Raw genomic sequence first — 20,224 nt, forward strand, 5'->3', positions numbered from 1 at the left:
ACAGTATAGAGGTTCCTTAAAAAACTAAAAATAGAACTACCATACTACCAGCAATCCCACTACTGGGCATACACGCTGAGAAAACCATAATTCAAAGAGTCATGTACTACAATGTTCGTTGCAGCTCTGTTTACAATAGCCAGGACATGGAAGCAACCTAAGTGTCCATCAACAGATGAATGGATAAAGAAGATGTGGCACATATATACAATGGAATATTACTCAGCCATAAAAAGAAACGAAATTGAGTTATTTGTAGTGAGTTGGATGGACCTAGAGTCTGTCATACAGAGTGAAGTAAGTCAGAAAGAGAAAAACAAATACCATATGCTAACACATACATATGGAATCTAAAAAAAAAAAAAGGTCATGAAGAACCTAGGGGCAAGACAGGAATAAAGACACAGACCTACTAGAGAATGGACTTGAGGATACGGGGAGGGGTAAGGGTAAGCTGGGAGAAAGTGAAAGAGTGGCATGGACATATATACACTACCAAATGTAAAATAGATAGCTAGTGGGAAGCAGCCGCATAGCACAGGGAGATCAGCTCGGGGCTCTGTGTCCACCTAGAAGGGTGGGATAGGGAGGGTGGGAGAGAGACGCAAGAGGGAGGGGATATGGGGATATATGTATACATATAGCTGATTCACTTTGTTATACAGCAGAAAGTAACACACATTGTAAAGCAATTATACTCCAACAAAGATGTTAAAAGAAAAGAGACAACAGGCGCAAAATGGAGTCATTTATGCTAAGCCCCACCAGGATTTAAAGCTAACCTAATTACAGTTCCAACCTTCTCCAAGAATGTGACCTATAACCTGCCAACCTGGAATTTCCTGAACAGCACTTGGAAATCCACTGATACACCCCTTACACTCCCCTTAGGAGGGCAACCTAGCCTAAAACAATGCATTCTTTGCTATTAATTTCCTCTTTCCCCTGCTTCTTCTCTGCCTTGAAAAACCTTTCCTTTCCTGCAGCCTGAAGGAGCTCTTTTCTATTGCTAGATGGGATGCTGCCCAATTCACAAAGAGTTTAATAAAGACAATTAGATCTTCAAATTTAGTCAGTTGAACTTGTTATTTAACACATGTAAATTCTGTCCTGGCCTTCAATCGACTGCCCTCCTCCACTGTGGAAGAAGCTTGTTTTGCCTGAATTTGCACATTCATTTCAACATTCCTTTACTCCATATAAATTTGTGCTGTATTGATATCTCCTTCAAATCTGTTTTAATATCTGCCTAGTTCTCTCCCTGACTAATGAGTTACGTAAAATTTTTAACATCTGTTCATTGTTACTCTGTATGAGTCATGATTTTACCCTTTTTTGAAACTCATTTTAATTATTTATAATTGATAGAAATTCTGCCCTTTAAAATGAGAGCCATCTCTAAAATGTTTTGTGTAACAACTTTTAACAAGAAAATATGTCAGTAAGGAAATAAACAGTACAATGATTCATTTCAAAGTGCTGAAAGTTGAATTTCTGTGCCACCATCCTCTCCATATTCATTTTTTAAGCAGGAAAACAAAAATCCCACTTCAGTTATTCATCTTCCAGAAGTGGGTTCTGAAGGTGCTGCAGGGAACCACCCACCCTCTGCCCCCAGGTCTTCTCATGGCTGGTTCCTTCTTGTTATTCAAATATCAGCTCAAAAAGCATCAACTCAAGACCTGCATCGCTGACCTCAGCCCAACCTCTCTCATTGTTTTGTTTGCTCTATACCACTTATTACCATCCAAAATATCTTGTGCCTATATTTGTGGACCTGTTTGTCTTTGGCTATCTTCCTTCTCTAGGATATAAATGCAAGGAGGTTGTTTTAGTCACTGCTATGCCCCCAGGGACTTTGGTTGTATCTAGAACATACTACAACGCCGTAAGTATTGTTGAGTGGCCGGATGGGTTGGGGGGATAGAGCGCTGCTCTGGGTAGAAACAGAATTCCTTATGCCTGGGACCTGAAAGCATCTCTCCTCCAGGGTGGTGCAGAAAGGAGACAAGCTCTTGGAAAAGGGGTTAGCTGGAGAGCTCATTTTGTGATGGTTAATTTTATAAGGCAACTTGAAAGGGCTAAGCAATGTCTAGATAGCTGGTACAACATTATTTTTGTGTCTGTGAGGGTGTTTCTGGAAGAGATTAGCCTTTGAATTGGTGAAATGAGTAAAGAAGATGGCCTTCCCCAATGTAGGTGGGCATCAGCCAATCCATTGGGGGCCAGGATAGAACAAAAAGGCAGAGGAAGGGGGAATGTGTGATCTCTTCTCTATTTGAGCTGGGACATCTATCTTCTCCTCTCTTGTGCTTCTGGTTACCGGGCTGTCGGGCTTCAACTGAACTGCACCACTGGCTTTCCTAGTTCTGCAGCTTGCAGACAGCAGACCATGGGACTTCTCGGCTTTGATAATCACGTGAGCCAATTCCCATGACATATCAATCTCTCTCTCTCTCTCTCTGTCTCTCTCGATATATCTCCTATTGGTCTTCTTTCTCTGAAGAACCCTAATACTAACACAGAATTGCTTTGCCCTTAAGTTTCTAGTGAATGAAGAGGTCAAATACGAATGCTAGGAGTTCACAAACCTCTCTCATGAAGATTTTTCACAAGTAAATTGCTTAATACCTTCCATATCAGTCCAGCTCCAAATTTTGTCAGTGTTAGTTCCTGAACATCTCTTGGATTTATCCTGTTTCACCTCCACTGCCTGCCAAGTTAGGTGTCATTTGCTGCCTGGTGTCTACAGACACATTTCTCCCCCTACTTCCTCCCCATACCTGCCCCCCCCCAATCAAATCTCTACCGAGAATTCATTCAGCTAATATTTATGGAGCTCTAACTACACACCAGGCACTCTTCTAGGTGTTGGGAATACACACTGAGCAGACCCATAGGGTTCCCGGCTGTGGAAGAGCTGGGGAGGGAGGGCAGACTTAAAACAAGGAGACCAGTAACTAAGATCATCTCAGACTGGGATAAGTGGTCTGGGGAAGAAACTGGTTGGGGAAGGGGGTGGGGTGAAGCCCAACATTAATGAGGATGCTCATAGAAAGTTCTTGAAAAGGGTGACATCCAAGTGCTGCAGAATGGAGGCCGCCACGAGAATATCTAGGTTGAGGGGAGAAGGGAGGTTCTAAGCTGGGAATGCGGTGAGCAAGGCAGAGAGTGGGAGGAAATGAGGACAGAAAGCAGGCAGAAAAGGGAAACCACGGTGGCAGAGAAGATGGACTTTGTTTTGTTTTGTTGTTTTTGTTTTAAATAGCAACTCTATTTTTTTTAAGTTTATTTTTTTAACATCTTTATTGGAGTATAATTGCTTTACAATGGTGTGTTAGTTTCTGCTTTATAACAAAGTGAATCAGCTATACATACACATATATCCCCATATCTCCTCCCTCTTGCGTCTCCCTCCCTCCCACCCGAGAAGATGGACTTTATTCTAAGAACAAATGGAAGTTTTTAGCTCAGCAATCCCCACTCGCTTCCTCATCACCCCTTCCTTTCAGCCATTAGGTTTTCCAGTGTTACCTCTCACCTGTGCTCTTAATTTCCACTCCCACCAGTTCTCTCGGAGTAAAGCTCATCTTTTGTTACCCAGAAATGGGCTGAGAACAAATACCGGTCCCCTTGCCACAGAAACAGCCACATCTGCATCTCAGCTGGCCACACTGGCACCTGGGTGGATGCACTTGCAAGCCCAGCTCAGATGGAGAAACAGAAGTGGGCACTGGGCACCTCCGAACACAGTGAACTCAACCCTTCTAAGCGTCTTACTAACCTGTTCAAATGAAATTAAGACCCCCTCCCCTCCAGAATACCGGTGCTACCATGTGTTCCACAAAGAATGACCAAGACAGCAAGTGGAATCTCAGCTAGGGCTTCTCACACATGTCTTGGGGTCAGCTGTTCTCTCCATTCCTGCTGCCGCCACATTAACTGAGACTATCGCCACTTCAAGGCTGAATTCTGAAACAGTCTCCAAGAAGGCCTTTGCATTACCAGCTGTGCTTAGGCGGCTCTCAAACTTCAGCGTGCATTCAACTCACCAGAGGGCTTGTTAAAAAAATACCACTAGGCCTCACCACCAGAGTTTCTGACTCAGTAGGCCTGGGGTGGGCTCAGCAAGCTCCCAGATAGTACTAATTTTTCTGCATACCACCCTCAGACTATTCTGCCTAAAACAGATGTTCAGTCACTGCCCCCTTAGATCAAGGACCTAAAATGGCTGCCACACTTACCACATAAACCCTTCTGCCCAGCCTCGTAACACCTGTCCCACCAGCCTAGCGTGATGAGTACGACTATTTAAAAACAGCCAAGGATCGCCAAGAGGCTGATCATCGCAGCCTCCTCCTCCTCAAGCCTGATGTGACAGAATGAAAATTCCTGGGCCGGCAACCGGAAGTCAACATTGCCATTCTCTAGCCTGTGACCTTCAGAAAGTCACTCCACCTCCCTGAGGCCACTGCCTCATCTCTGAGATGCCCTCCCATTTCACAATGTGTGAAACCAAGGCCATGGTTGCTACGAGGGTACTTGGTGAACTGTCAAGGCCTATGCAAATTAACAACCACAAATATATAATTCTCCAGAAGCTGCGAGTGCTCAGCCCTTCCCAGAGGGACTACACACTCATGGTCTCCGTCTGTGGGAGCCCCACCCAGTGCCTCTATTAATATATATCTTCAGTAAATATATATCTTTCTTCCTGTTTCTGAATTAGAAGATATGTTCGTCTAAAGGCAAAATGAGTTTTTTAGTCTTTTACTTTAAAAAGGATGGGCTTCCCTGGTGGTGCAGTGGTTAAGAATCCGCCTGCCAATGCAGGGGACACGGGTTCAAGCCCTGGTCCGGGAAGATCCCACATGCTGCGGAGCAACTAAGCCCGTGCACCACAACTACTGAGCCTGGACTCTAGAGCCGGCGAGCCACAACTACTGACCCCGCGTACCACAGCTACTGAAGCCCGTGCGCCTAGAGCCCGTGCTCTGCAACAAGAAGCCACCGCAATGAGAAGCCCGTACACCGCAATGAAGAGTAGCCCCCGCTCGCCACAACTAGAGAAAGCCCGCGCACAGCAATGAAGACCCAACAGAGCCAAAAATAAATAAATAAATTTTAAAAATAAAATAAAATTAAGTAAATAAAAAGGAAAAATATCTAAAATAATAACCTGTTTATGCACTGAAGCAACTGTGGAACACAAGCCAAGTTAGCAATGATGACAGGGGGGAAAGAATAAAATGTCAATATGGAAGATAAAGGAGGAATAAATTATGTTCAGAACATATGAAGCATTATTTGTTACAAAGTTTTTCTTATTAAAACCTTACTGGTTATAAGGGCAAACAGAAGTGAAAACTTAGCCCTTTGGAACATAAAGGTTGTATTCCCTATAAGATAATCAACATGTCAGAATTTTATTATTTATGAAGATTTGAGGATGGGGGCAGGAGGGCATGGAGAAGAGGGCCGTTATGGATCAAGCCAGCAGCAGGCAGACAGGAATTCTGGATTCTTTGCTAAGTGCATCCAGAAAAGTTTCTACTCCATTCAAGAGCCCAGGAGCCCCTTTGCTTCAAGACCCTCCAACAAAAATTTCTTATTATGTACTAATTCCACTAAAACTGTGGTCCTAGATAACCAGAGCTCAGACTCGCAATGCCATTTTCAGTTATTCACCTGGAGATGTTGTCTCTGTCCTCTGAGAACTCACAATTTATACTGATGCTACGTTGGGTAGAGAGGTAACTGGTGACTTTTTTTCTCCTCTTTCTATATTATTTAAACTCTGTTCATGTTACTTTTATGATGAAATTTTGATTTACAAAGATTTTAAAACATAAAAGTAGTGTTATAAAGAAAAAAGTCTTATCTCCACCAATTCCCAGCTCTGAAACCTTGAACAGCCCACCTTACCTCCCTAAGTTTCTGTTTCCTTATCTGTAAGATGGGGATAGTCAAGCCTGCTGTTACTACTTTATAAGGTAGTTATAAAAATCAGGTATGCTCATGGAAATAAAAATATAAGCACTTATATATAATGAGGCATTAGTATAATTATCTAAGAGTGTCAAACTGCCCAGCCTCGCCTGATAAGAACCACATACACACTCATACTTTATGACCTGGCAAAGTTTCTCCACACTTTGCACATAATCTAATGACCCACTATTAACCCCATCTGCTTCACGAGAACTGTTGCTTAAAGGCAGAGAGGGGATTTTTATGATTTGTGTTAAAATGAATAGAAGTCTAAAAAACCAACATATAATAATGCTGTATTTCTAAGTTCCTTGCCTCTTTTACTTGATAAATCAATTATTTAAAATAAGTGCACACCCAATCGAATAGTTAACCCTTTTAAATTGTCCAAATGCATCTCTAATACAAACTTATTTTAAATCCACTTCTATGTAATAAAGGCTCAATAGTAATAGGTAAGCATCATGAATGTTGATGGAGCTACCTAGGAAATTCACAGATGAGTTAGAAAGTTAACAGCTGTGAGGGAAGAATAGTTCCTCCCACGCCTCAGATTTCCCTGAGGTGGGCCTTGGCTGGATAACACTGCTGGACTCGCACCTCTGCATTCCTCTTCTAGGAGAGGAGTTACCTGATTGGGCATATGTGACCTGGCCCCCTTCCTACAGGGAAAGTGGGTACATTATAATCTATACTCTCCACAGTGCGGTGAGCTAAGAAGGGCAGGCTCTACCGCACCACCCTCACCATCCTCACCAGGGAAGCTTGCAGTATAGTGCCTGAAGTTCATTCAGAGGTGTGTCAAAAGCCCATTTCTCCAGGCATCTAATCTACATCCTCCAATATAGTCTTTAAGAATAATAAAGCTGAGAGTCTGATCTCTATTGATCTGACCCCTTTACCGATATCTCAACTGGCTCTAGACTTAGGCCAAAAAGAGACAGTTCTTTCAAAGAAAGAACTAAACACTTAAGATTTACAGGCACAGAATGGTAGCAGGGTCAGGGTTTACTCTTCAGAGACCTCTACCAACGTGTGTGGGAGTATTCAGGGTTCTTTCCCAAGCAAACCCAAGATCGCATCTGTACTCAAGAACTCCAGGCCAACATGCGTCAGGCCTATTGATCCAGCTGTGTGGAGCCCAGAGGTTCAGGAGCACGCACGGCTGGACAACCAGACTACAGAGACCCCCAGCACAACTCCTCATTAACTACCCAAGGGAGAGAAGGGACCGAATAAGTTCACAATCTATGGTAGGCTGTGTAGACTTTTAGGCAAGTCACTTAATCTCTCCAACTCTGTTCCCTCATCTATAAAAGGGATATGAGGATATGACAATACCTACTCAACAGGTATTAACATTGTTGTTAGGAAGAGCAAGAAAGAAGATATAAGATCAACATGCTCCTAAATAATGCATTTAAAGGAATAGGGCAATATTATTATTTCTTAAAAGAATAAAAGTGCCTGGTCTTTCCTCCTGAATCACATGCTCATCATTCAGAACCAAACAGGATAGCAGAGTTCTGATCGGGAGCCACCTCTATGTGCCACAGTGCTTCACGTCATGTCTATTTTAGTAGATCTGTTAACTAACAGCAAGGGTGGAGTTTTTTGTTTTAGTTTTTTTTTTTTATGAATTTATTTATTTATTTATCTTTGGCTGAGTTGGGTCTTCGTTGCTGTGCACAGACTTTCTCTAGTTGCAGCGAGCGGGGGCTACTCTTCGTTGCGGTGGCTCCCCTTGTTGCGGAGCATAGGCTCTAGGCGTGCGGGCTTCAGTAGTTGAGGCTCACGGGCTCTAGAGCACAGGCTCAGTAGTTGTGGCGCACGGGCTTAGTTGCTCCGCGGCATGTGGGATCTTCCCGGACCAGGGCTCGAACCCGTGTCCCCTGCATTGGCAGGCGGATTCTTAACCACTGCGCCACCAGGGAAGCCCAAGAGTGGAGTTTTTAATCAATTGTTCCTAAAAAGCACTTAGTCTACAAAACCAGAACATGATACATCAAATTCCTTTAAATTACCTGTGCTTACTGCCTTTTCCTCCTATCCTGATTTATTAATAAATACAATTATAATAAGCTGCTCTTTAATAGCCCATTGGTATGGTAATAATTTAGCCTTGCCCAATCATCTCTAATAAAACTTATTTTGAAGTGGCTTCTTTTTAGCAAAGATTGCTAACTCCCCCTGGTTTTTCTTACTAGTGAATGTGCTGGTCAACCATAAACAATGAAGCAGAAGCTCCTTAGGGTAATGCCTAGTGAGTCAGAAAGAAGCAAGAAGAAAGTACAGCAAGAAGGTGAGATGCACACAAAAACCCTGTCTCACCTTTCCTGAACTCAGTCCAGAGGTTTCCTTCTTAAGCTAGGAAGGATTTTTCCAAGAGGAGATGATACACATGTCTTAATAGCATGGGAAATGTACCTAGTACCTAAGACAAAAAGGAGGTCAAAGAAAACTAGGTTGAACTCTATATAATAATGTCTGGGTTAACTATCCTGCATTCCTTTTTTCTTTCATTGTGGTAGCACACACATAATTAAAAATTTACCCTCTTAACCATTTTTAAGTGTACAGTTTAGTAGTGTTAAGTATATGTACATTGTTGTGCAACTAACCCCCGGATCGTTTTCATCCTGCAAAACTGAAACCCTATACCCTTTAAACAGCAACTCCCTCTATGCTGCATTCTTGACTAAACAATCCAAGAGAGGGTCCCTCCTTTCTCTCACAAGCCTCTAGTCAAAATTTGCCCATAACCTTAATGATTTAGCCATTTGAAAATCTCATCCTACTAAACAGTCTTTAAAACTCAGGCTTCCGGTTGACCAGAACTCCCTGCATAACTCTGGGCTTCGCATATGCCAGCTTTCGTCAGGTAATAATTAAAGCTACCAATGGTCTGTGCCCATGCTGAGCTATGATCTAGGCTTGATAAGTGAAGTATTAAAATGTCTGTAACTGGTTTGCTCTCCATTCCTTTAATCCTGAGATGCTATACCTCTGTTCTTCCTGCTTTCGACAAGTTTCTCAAGTAGATCAAGAAGACAAAATATACTTTGTCTTAGAGATTTAAAAGTGGGCAACCTTGTCGTCATTCCATTTCCCACGGAAGGCCAAACAACATGTCTATCAAATCAAAAAGATATGGTAAGAGGAGGAAATGATGGGAAGGCTCGGGGCCGGGGTGGAAAGTCTTTCCTCCTTTTTCTAAAAGTGACTTTAACACAACTGCTTCTGGGTGCCAACAGATATGAAGTGACGAACACAGAACTTAGCAAATGTCTGCAACTTTGTCACTGGTGCCCTGTAAGGACACGGGCGATAACTCGAACTCAAAATATCTCAGAGTTTTGCAAGGCATTTCAGTTATCCATGCACTCCTCTCGACATCAGGATCCTTACATGGAAAGATTCTTTCCTGGCTCTTTCAAGGTGAAGTATAATCAAAAGAAACCATGGTTGTCAAAACACTTTGTAAGACTAAACAGATGAGAGGGATTACAACCGGGGAAGCACATGGGTTCATCACTAAAGATGCTCTGGCCAGGAAATGAGGAGATGGAGCATCAAGATGCAAATCAACCACTGCCTGGCTGAGGCACCTTGGGTATGTCACCTGCCGTCCAGGATTGCTCGTTTATGAAATAGTGACTAAACTCCCTCCTTGATTGCCTCACAGCTTTGTGTGGAGGAGCAATACACCGGGTGTCAGTGGAGCAGTCACATGGGGAGTATACATTAGCTAGGGTGCTATTATGCTCTATGCGGTCTAACTACCCACATACTTGCTCAAGTTTGAAGCATTGCTCAACTTTAAAGATGTCCTTCTGGGCTGCTTCACAATAAATTTACAAGTGCTTGTTTTTACAAATGCATTAGAAGACCTGTTGATTGAAAGGCAGAGTAGGAATTTTTATTGTGTCATTTTTTTAAAGAAAAATCTTAATTTTAATAATTTAATTTTAAAACGAAACCTACAAATGCTAATGCTATACTTCATACGTTTCCCTTCTGTTTCTTCCTCTATATGTCTTTAACCTTTTCCTCTCTGCCCTCTTTCCACCTCAGAAAACGCACAAATCTCACTCATTTCTACTTAAAGTAAAACCAGCCAAAAAGATAACTTTCGATTTTGTTTTCTCTCCTGAACTTCTCCCACTCCTTCTCTTCGTAGGTAAAAGCTTCAAAAGAGAGTTGACTGTCACTTTCCCTACTTCCCCTCCTCCCATTCATCTTCCACTGCAGCCTGGCTCCTGCCCCTTTAGCTTAGAGCGTTCCTTGAAACCCTCTAAGCTAAAGGTCTATGATGACCTAACTACAAAATACAAAGGATGCTTTCCAACCTTTACCCATGTAGACCTCTTTGCAACACCTGGCTCTGTTGACCTCATTCCAGAACTCACCCCTCCCCAAGCCCTTGCCCATCTTGCAGCTACCATCTCATTTAATCGGTCCTTCAAACCTCCATAGCTCTGCATGAAATCATTCCATTAGCTGCTCCTTCAATGTCTGTGTTCATGGGGCTTCCTTCCTTCAGTCTCTTCTCATTTGTTTTGCTCTCTCTTGGAAAGAGCATGTACAGTTCATGCCTTCAAAACTACACATATGCTGAAAATTCCCAGTCTACCGATACAGCCCAGAGCTCTCTCTGAATGCTATACCCTTAATTTATCACTGCTTTCAGTAATATTTTTTAAATTTATTTTATCCCAGCTTTCAAACTCAGCATTATATAAATGTTGATGCAGTGGTTACCTAGGAAACTATCAGATCAGTTAGAGGACAACTATGAGGGAGGAATACATATTTCTGAAGATGGCTCAGATTTCCATGAGCAGAGACATATGAAATTAAAAAGTAATGTGGAAAATAAACGCCTTCAGATCCTGAGAAGTTATTTTCAACTTCATCTCCATTCCTCAATCCTTATAAATACTGCACCCCTTCCTTATATTGTGAGGGTTGAGTCCTAAGACAAACTGCCAAGCCTATGAGTATTGTGAACATACTCAAAAGTATCTGAAATTTCAAATGCAAAATCTAAAACACTGAAGACCTGCTGTATAATTTAAAGTTTAATAAACCCGTAAGGGTAAATGGAAAGCACTTTTTCATGGTATAAAATAAAGCTTTAACAGAGTTGCCTTAATAACCGAGAAAGGAACAACTTACATATTCAAAATGTGACAACTGGCTAAAATAATTCTAAAATGGGCAGAAAGGAACAGTACTTAGCAATCAAGTATGATATTATAAAACATATTCAGTGGAAAGGAAAAATGTCACGATATATTATGCTTTGAAAAGTGGGTTACCAAAGAGTAAAATTAATATGATCCCAATTTAGAAAAAGAATTAATATCTCTATATATGAAGAGAAAAAGAAAGAATACACACCCAAAAAACAGTTATGGTGATGGTAATACATGTTTTAGCTCTCCTTTGTGCTTTTGTACATTTCCTGAATTTTCTACAACAAATGCTTCTTAAATGCACTTTTAAGCCAAGGTTACAAGAAGAATACAATTAGAAAAACAATCACAATACAATGTTCAATGAAAAAGGTATGGCTACATCTATATCAAGGAGCACATGCCTAGAGAAAAGACTGGAATGAAATATACCAAACTTCTAACAGTCCGTGTTAAAGTGCTCATAATTCTTCTTTCCTCCATCTTCCCCGATGCTTGGCAATATGGTTACATTATTTCATAATAAAATAAATGGTTAAAATTTTATAAGATAAAAAAAAGGCTCAAGAGGGAGTTGTACCCCAAGAGTTGAATTTGGTTTTGTTTCTGTTTTTATGTAACAGGGTCACCTACTCACTAAGTCCCTTAGGAGCTCCGAGACTCCTTCCCTAATTTGTAAAACGGGCACTACACCTGCCCAGGCCTCTCCCCACCCTACCCATTAGTAAAACACAAAGCCTTATGGTAACATCAACACTGCAATTTACCCAAGGGTTGGACTGCTCTCTCCAGTCCCCCAGGAATACACGCACCACCCCCCCTTCCTGACCTTTTCATATTAGATGTTCGGTGCTGTCCGGATGCCTGTTTTGTATCAAATGATGAGAAGTGTTGGTTGCTTGTTGCCATATCTACACGAGAAGGCCTGTTAATAAAAAGGCAGTGAGGTTGTTACATCTTTGTCTTACAGGAAAAGTCTACATAGATTAAAGTATACAACACAAGTCCTTCAATTATTTATATTATCTCACTTCCATTTCTTATCAGTTTTGAAAATCAAATAGCAGAATCCACTCAGTTACATGGTGAATATTCCTGAAATACAGCCCCAATAAAATAAACTTATTTTTCTTTATATTCCAATACACAAAAAAGAAATTAATGAAATCACCCCCCAAAACTCTCCACCCAAAGGTAACATTGTAGCTTGTATATATCCTTCCAAATCTTTTCCCAAGTAAATCTATCTATCTATCTGTCTATATTTTTCTTAATTGAAATGGTATATTACTGTAGGGGAGGAAAAAGTTTTCATCAACCCTCTTAGGGCCCCTGGCTGGGTCTGGAAATTAAACTGACAAAGACAGATCGACAAGAGAAAAGCACACAAATTTAATTGAATGGTTACATGTATGTGAGAACCTTCATAGGAGAATGAAGACCCAAAGAAGTGAGCAGAGCAGAAATCTTTTATATCTTTCTGACAAAGAAACAATACATTTGTCAAGAATGGGCAAAACAAATGGTGAAGGCCTAGGGGTAAATGGTGAAGGAATAACCTGGAATAAATAAGGGTTAATTTAACAAGATTTGTCTGCAGACTCTCTGAGCTGTATGAGTCTGTCTCCAGTAAAAACAGAATTTATGTCCTACCTTTAGGCAGAAAGAGGGAACTTTTTCAGTGTTTACTGCTTCTTGATTGCCTTCAGCTCAAAATGATTTTTATGTCAAAGAGGCATACGTATTTTGGGATAACATATTCTGGCTTCCTTCATTATATGCTTAATTTATCCTGAATCTTTTCTTCTCAACAAATACAGAGTTGCTCTATCATAGTGTCCACATAGCAGTCTACTGAATAGAGGTAACATATTTTGTTACCTATCCCTCATTTTGAGGCATGCTAGTTGCTCCCAATGTTTGGCAATTATCAATACAAACAATACTGCAATAAGCCCCTTTACTCACTTGCCTGATTATTTCCTAAGGATAAATTCTGGAGTGAAAGGGCAAGTATTTTGTAAAATATCTTATGTTTTAAAAACTGCCTTGTTTCCCATTATATATTTATACCACAGAATGCCGAGGTAACATAGAGGAGCTGGAGACCAATCTGGTTTGCAGAATCTTAGGCCACATTTTGACCTAGATCTACCTCACAGACACACGCGGAGGCAAGCCTACTGCAGAGAAGGAAACTTCCATAGAGCTTAAGAATAAGCCCTGCCCTGTATATAACAGAATCCTCAACCTCCCATTGACGATTCACCTTAACTGTCCACAAGCCATAGAGAAGAGAGGAAAGGGTTACTGACCATCCCTTTAGAAAAGCTTCTTTTTTTTTAATTCTAAGATGTCAATACCCTTATTGTACATTAAGTGGAGTTTGATTATATTCTACCTTCAGACTTCCCAATACCCGGTAATATTTTATATTCAACATTCATCTTTTCTTGAACATGTCAAGTTTCCTAAATTTCATACATCAGGTTAGGGGAAAATCAAGGTTCTTTTCACAAGGGTGGTTGGGTGTGGGTGATGGGAGAAAAGAAAACGCCACGGTTAAGTGGAAATGTAGCTTGAAGGCATGTTATTTTCCATCACAGGAACTTCTTACCAGGAGAATGGAGGAAGCCCTAAGCACTTAGGTAAACCAGACTACAGGGTACTGAACTGACATCTCAGTTTACAAGCAGGGAAAGAGGAATAGATAGATTCAAAGGGCTGTCTAGCCTTTTGGACCATTCTTGCCTATCTGTTCCCTTACAGATTCATTTACAAGGGCTAGAAAAATATGTTCTCTGAAATGTATATAAAAATGTCCCCATTTCTCATTTGCCTTATCTTTAATTTTAAAATTCTCCCCAATATTGAAATTTTTATATAATCAAAATTAATCATTTCCCTTTAGTATTTCTGATTTTGAGGGCACACTTAGGAAAACCTCCCCTCCACAAAGATTATATAACATAATTTTACCATGCTGCTTTTTTAATATTTAATGTGTTGATCCATTTATAATTTGAGTATATGGTACAAGATAGTGCTGTGCATTTTTCTTAATCTTTTGTCATTTTTCCCAAGATAATTTTTAAAAGCCTGTATCTTTACCCCAATGATTTGACATACCATATATATGAAACACTAAATTAATTAAGTTCTGCTAAAATCAAGTCTGTTGTGTCAGGTAAATGTTGCATGTTTCAAAGCTACAATTATAGCATCTTTACCAGGCAGAAAACACTTAAATTTAGCAGAACTTAATAATTATTAATAAAACAATACTAGATTTTTTTCATTTTTCTGGGGTACAAAAGTTTAGTTTTTTATGCTTTTATATACACGTACATGAAGTCCCAGAAATTCTACAGTATTTTAAAATTCATATTAATATCACAATAAGTACATCATGCTACAAACTGATCTTTTTTTTAATTTTTTTTTTTAATATTTATTTATTTATTTTTGGCTGTGTTGGGTCTTCTGTGCGAGTTGGGTTTCTGTGCAAGGGCTTTCTCTAGTTACAGCGAGTGGGGTCCACTCTTCATCACGGTGCGCGGGCCTCTCACTGTCGCAGCCTCTCTTGTTGCGGAGCACAAGCTCCAGACGCGCAGGCTCAGTAGCTGTGGCTCACGGGCCTAGTTGTTCTGGGCATGTGGGATCTTCCCAGACCAGGGCTCAAACCCGTGTGCCCCGCATTGGCAGGCAGATTCTCAACCACTGTGCCACCGGGGAAGCCCCAAACTGATTTTTTTATTCAGTTTTTTTTTATAGACTTAATTCACTCACTTACTAGATAGTAAACTACTATCTAGTATTTTATCAAGAACTATTTTCCCCTTTTTTATGAGAAATGCTTAAATACATGGAGAAAATAATTTAACACACAAGTATATCTAGAATCCACTTTTGTGTACAGTGTGACCTAAATTTAATTGTTTCCCCTATGGATAGGCAATTATCCCAACAGCAATGAATAACTCATCCTTCAACTAGCTACTCAGTAGCTTTGAAATAAGAGAAAAAAAAAGATCGCATGCCCACTCAATGCCATCTTGGAGCATTGTCTAACAGGCCCACCCAAGGAATATTTCATTCTATAAGGGATATATCCTTGTTTGACTTGCTATTTTCTATTGATTAAGGTCTATATTCTATAAAATATGTTAACTTGCAGATTTTTTTTTGTCTGGTACATATGCAAATAATTTGGTACGGTTATGGTTTTATTGCCTTATAGGAGATTAACCAGTTTTGTATATAACAAATCTTATTCGAACATTCTTTCTTCAGTTCCCCAAATGCTCTTGGAACAGTTTCACCATCCTGATGGTTTCCTCATTGATAAGTAAATGTTTGACATGCGTTCACGCTAAAATTATCACACTCCGACGTAATGAATGACACTGTCATTTCTAACCCAGGGCAGGTTTCCATACATGTACAGGGCAGTTTCAGGCACTCTTTTGATCCATTCACTTATTTGCCTCTGTCTGCACCACTGACACAACTTTCATTAGCTTGGCTTTATTAGATCCTATATGACAATGGGCAAGCCCTCTACTTTATTAAATGCTCTTTGGGGAGGGGGGTGTGTCTGGGACTGCTATTGCAACTTCATTCTTATTTACAAATTTTAGAATCAATTATTGTAAAGTTCCAAGAAAAGTCCTGCTGAGGTTTTGAGTGGGACTTCATTACATTTTCAGAGATTTTGCAGAGAATTGTAAACTTTACAATATTATATTTTTCACATCTATACACATTTATTCAGGTCTTCTCTTACTTCCTTCAATAAAGGAAGGAAATATACATAAAACACTGCACTGAGGTAAGTGCGCCCTTGCAAAGACGCCATGCTAGATGTTCCTTATATTGCTTTAGTTTTAGAACGTGTACCACCAAAGCAAGCACAGTTAGTAAAATTTTAACTGAAAAAATGACTTGTCTATTCCACTTCTGAGTATAACCTAGACATTAAACTCAAATGTCAGGAAAAAAATGTATTTTTAGCTAGAGAAAAATATTGTTATTGGGCTTATAGAGGTTAAGAAAAACAGTACATCATATTTCATTTACAGGTATAGGTATGCTAGAAAATGTGTCCTTATTTTGCCCTGATTTTACTGCTTTAATTTCTGTAAGTTTTTAAACAGCTTTATTGATACATTATTCACAGACCATACAATTCATTCATTTAAATTATACAGTCAATGGTTTTTAATATTCATAGATAGTATGTCACTTTCACCACAATCTAATTTTACATTTTGTCACCCAAAAGATGCTCTATATCCATCCACCAGCAATCGCTTCGCATGTCCCTCCACCTCTAGCCCTAAGAAACCACTAATTTACTTCCTGTATGTACAGATTTGCCTATTCTGGATGTTTTATATTAATGAAATTATATAATATGTGGTCTTTCATGATTGGTTTTTTTCACTTAGCATAATGTTTTCAAGAGTTATTTGAGCTGTTGCATGTATCAATACTTCATTCCTTTTTGCTGCCAAATAATAATCCATTTCATAGATATAACACACTTCATTTGTCATTTCATTAGTTGATGGGTATATGGGTTATTTCCAATTTTTGGCTATTATGAATAATGCTGCTATTAATATTCATGTACAAGTTCTTGTGTGGACATATACTTCATTTCTCTTGGTGTATAACTAGGAGTGGAATTGCTGAATCCTATGGTAACTCTATGTTTGACATTCTGAAGAGCTGCCAGACCATTTTCCAAAGTGACTGTGTGATTTTACATTCCCACCAGTAATGTATGAAAGTTTCAGTTTCTCCACATCTCGGACAACACGTGTTACTGTCCATATTCGTGGGTGTGATGGTATCTTATTGTGGTTTTGATTTCCATTTGTCTAATGATGGATACTGAGTATCTGCTTAGCTACATATTAACCATTTGTATGTCTTCTTTGGAAAAATGCTTGTTCAGGTTCTTTGGCCATTTTTTAATTGGGTTACTTGCCTTTTATTATCGAGTTTCATACCACTTTAATTTTTAATCACTGGGTAGAACTATTCTCAGCTGAAAAGCTTACAGATTCATTTTTTATACTTTTTCTCTCATTCAAATCATAGTTAGCAGAATCAATTCAAATTTAATTTCCCCCAGTAAATCCGATACAATGAGCTATGTTCCTGCAGGATGAAGTGCAAGCTAGCTCATTTAAAAAAGAAAAAAATGAAATAAAATTTCAAAAATTAATAAAAAGACACTTAATATCTTTGAGGCTTTTTCATCAAAGTTAAAATCTCTCTTTAGGGGACGAGAGAAATGCATGAAGAAAGACCAGTGGATGTGCTCCAGGAGGCACCATTATGAAACCTACAGTAGGAATGGCGCCCACCGGAGCTATGACACAGGACTCCAGGGGCGCCACCGACAGACTTCCTGGAAACCTACTGCTTCATATTATTGCCCATATGACCAACCTGTCTTTCTTACCAAAGAAAACAGCTCATCAGACCAAATTCTGTCCCATGGATGATGTTTTCAAATAGCCATTCTCATGGCCAGAGATCAGAGGAAAAAGGGAGGTGCTACTCCTGCTGCTGGGAGAGCAGAACAGCCCAGAAATTACCAGGCACTCCCCAAATACATGTTACTGTCAACTTCACCCCCTCGCCTGCCACCTATGCTATCAGAATCAAAGGAAAGGGGCTTCCCCGGTGGCGCAGTGGTTAAGAATCTGCCTGCCAACGCAGGGCACACGGGTTCGAGCCCTGGTCCGGGAAGATCCCACATGCCGCGGAGCAACAAAGCCCATGTGCCGCAACTACTGAGCCTGTGCTCTAGAGTCCGCGAGCCACAACTACTGAGCCCGTGCACCACAACTACTGAGCCTGCAAGCCACAAGTACTGAGCCTGCAGGCCACAACTACTGAAGCCCGTATGCCTAGAGCCCGTGCTCCGCAACAAAAGATGCCACTGCAATGAGAAGCCCGCGCACCGCAACGAAGAGTAGCCCCCGCTCGCCGCAACTACAGAAAGCCCACATGCAGCAACAAAGACCCAATGCAGCCAAAAATAAATAAATTTAAAATAAATAAATCTAAAAAAAGAATCAAAGGAAAGAAATTTCAACATTTTTTTTTTTGCCATACTAGTCCTATCCTTTAGAGGGAAGATCTAAAAAGCTGAAAAAGGCCAAAGGGCAAGCACCAACACAGGATATAATTATTCTATTAGGTGAGATACTAGTGAATTTATAAACTAGATAAACTACCCCTAAAAAATTCATGCTTAGACTTATTAAAAAAGGCTTCCTCGATCAAAATTATAAACCTTCATATTATCTGAAGGACTTGGGTGGTTTTTACATTCTTTGTGCTTTTCCATAAAAGGAAGAGCTCAAGGAGGTGGAGAAACTTAACTTGGAAGAAAGAAGAGTTAGAGGAAAGCAGAGAAAAAGAAAGAATACGAGAGCTATTTCCAGACACTTCCCTCCCTTGTTCACTTGGAAGGTTCCAATTCATCCTTCTAGATCAGCTTCTCTGGAGCTGTATCCTACTCCCAAATGATTCAGAAAAATACATAACAGTGAGTACACAGACAGAGAATAATACACAAATGTGGCAAAATGCTAAAAAGGGATTCAGGGTATAGAGAAGTTCTCTGTATTATTCTCATACCTTTACTCTAAGTATGGAGTTACTGCAAAATAAGATGTTTTTAAAAGACAGCTCCTGTAGCAAAGGGCAGAGAACAGGGATTAAATAGGAGTGGCCACTAGGCCTCCGGCACCTGTGGACCAGCCAACACCAGTGGAGAATGCCAAGCCCTTGGGGTCATGGGCACACCAACAGGTCCAGCCATCACAGGTGTGCTTCAGGAGCAGAGGCAGCAAGGACAGAGGTCACTGCAAAAATAGCCGATGAGAGGTCAACCAGAGAGCAACACCCAGACCAGGGCTCCATCCCTGTGTCACTTCCTCCTGCCCCCAGAGGCCATCTGGGAAGGAGGAGAGGAAGGGGGAACCTTTGAGAAGGGAGATGTCAGCCCGATGCAGAGTTTAAATTTTTACTTGCCTGGGCATTTACCTCTCCTACTCCCCCAAGAAAATCTGAGTCCCTCCGAAAGAGGCTGTCTGAATTTTGAACAGATGATGTCATGTTTAATTGACAACTTAATGTTTTTTTTCCCATCCTCAAGGGAGATGAGAGTTCAAGGGCAAAGTGAGGACAGGTGAAAAGAATAAAAGTTCATTTCTGGATAAAAGATAAAGCATGCCCAGACCCTACTCACTAAGAAAATGGAGGGTGGGACTTACTGTCTCTTTAGAAAAAAGAAAGTACCCCAATAGATGCTGTTTTTCTTGCCCAGAGCCACAGCAAATCACTGACAGAGTTGGAAACTAAAATCAGAGCCTGTATCTTTTCAGCTTCTTTCCTTAGGCAAAGCAAACTGTACTCCACGTTATTTAAAACAAGTAACAATAGAATGTTAGTTGGCAAGAGACATACACAGCACCTGTTTCATTTTGCTGGGGTTTTTTTTTACTGATTTTTTTAAATTTAAAATAAAATCCCTTCCCTACTGGAAGGTTCTCTTATTTCTAGTGGAAAACTTCTACCTCATCTTTTAATTATCCTTCTTCAGTTCCGTACTATAGTGCGAATTAGGAGAAAGCATGCTGCAACACAGGCAGAATGCTGGATTCTACCCTAGCTGTGCAAGCAGTGTGACTACGGACCAATCTCTCGCCTCTGCCAGGGGCTGGGGGTGGGGTGAGTAGGAAGCAGGGAGGCTACTGTTTAACGCGTGTAGAGTTTACGTTTTACAACATGAAAAGAGTTACGGAGGTGAATGGTGGTGATTGTTGCACCACATTATGACTGTATTTATTAATACTACTGCAGTGGTGGTTATGACGGTTCAAGTGTATGTTACATGTATTTTACAACGATAAAAACAAAAACAAAAATGGGGGACTTCCCTGGTGGCACAGTGGTTAAGAATCCGCCTGCCAATGCAGGGGACACGGGTTCGAGCCCTGGTCCGGGAA

General features: G+C 40.5%; 1 protein-coding gene across 6 annotated transcripts in view; it reads right to left on the minus strand.

Annotated features, from left to right (window-relative positions):
• The window catches only part of TTC39B (tetratricopeptide repeat domain 39B), a 147,557-nt gene that overhangs the window by 67,736 nt on the left and 59,597 nt on the right, over positions 1 to 20,224 (minus strand). For all 6 annotated transcript variants that reach the window (XR_014265396.1, XR_014265397.1, XM_082467945.1 and 3 more), the window contains one exon: positions 12,019 to 12,114. Coding sequence is in view for 4 of the 6 variants with exons in the window: in XM_082467946.1 (XP_082324072.1) it covers positions 12,019 to 12,114 (96 nt within the window). In the remaining 2 variants the exon portion in view is untranslated. The remainder of the gene's footprint in view (positions 1 to 12,018; positions 12,115 to 20,224) is intronic.

This window comes from Balaenoptera physalus (genome assembly GCF_965194825.1).
Source record: "Balaenoptera physalus genome assembly, chromosome: 7".
Taxonomy (NCBI): Eukaryota; Metazoa; Chordata; class Mammalia; order Artiodactyla; family Balaenopteridae; genus Balaenoptera; species Balaenoptera physalus.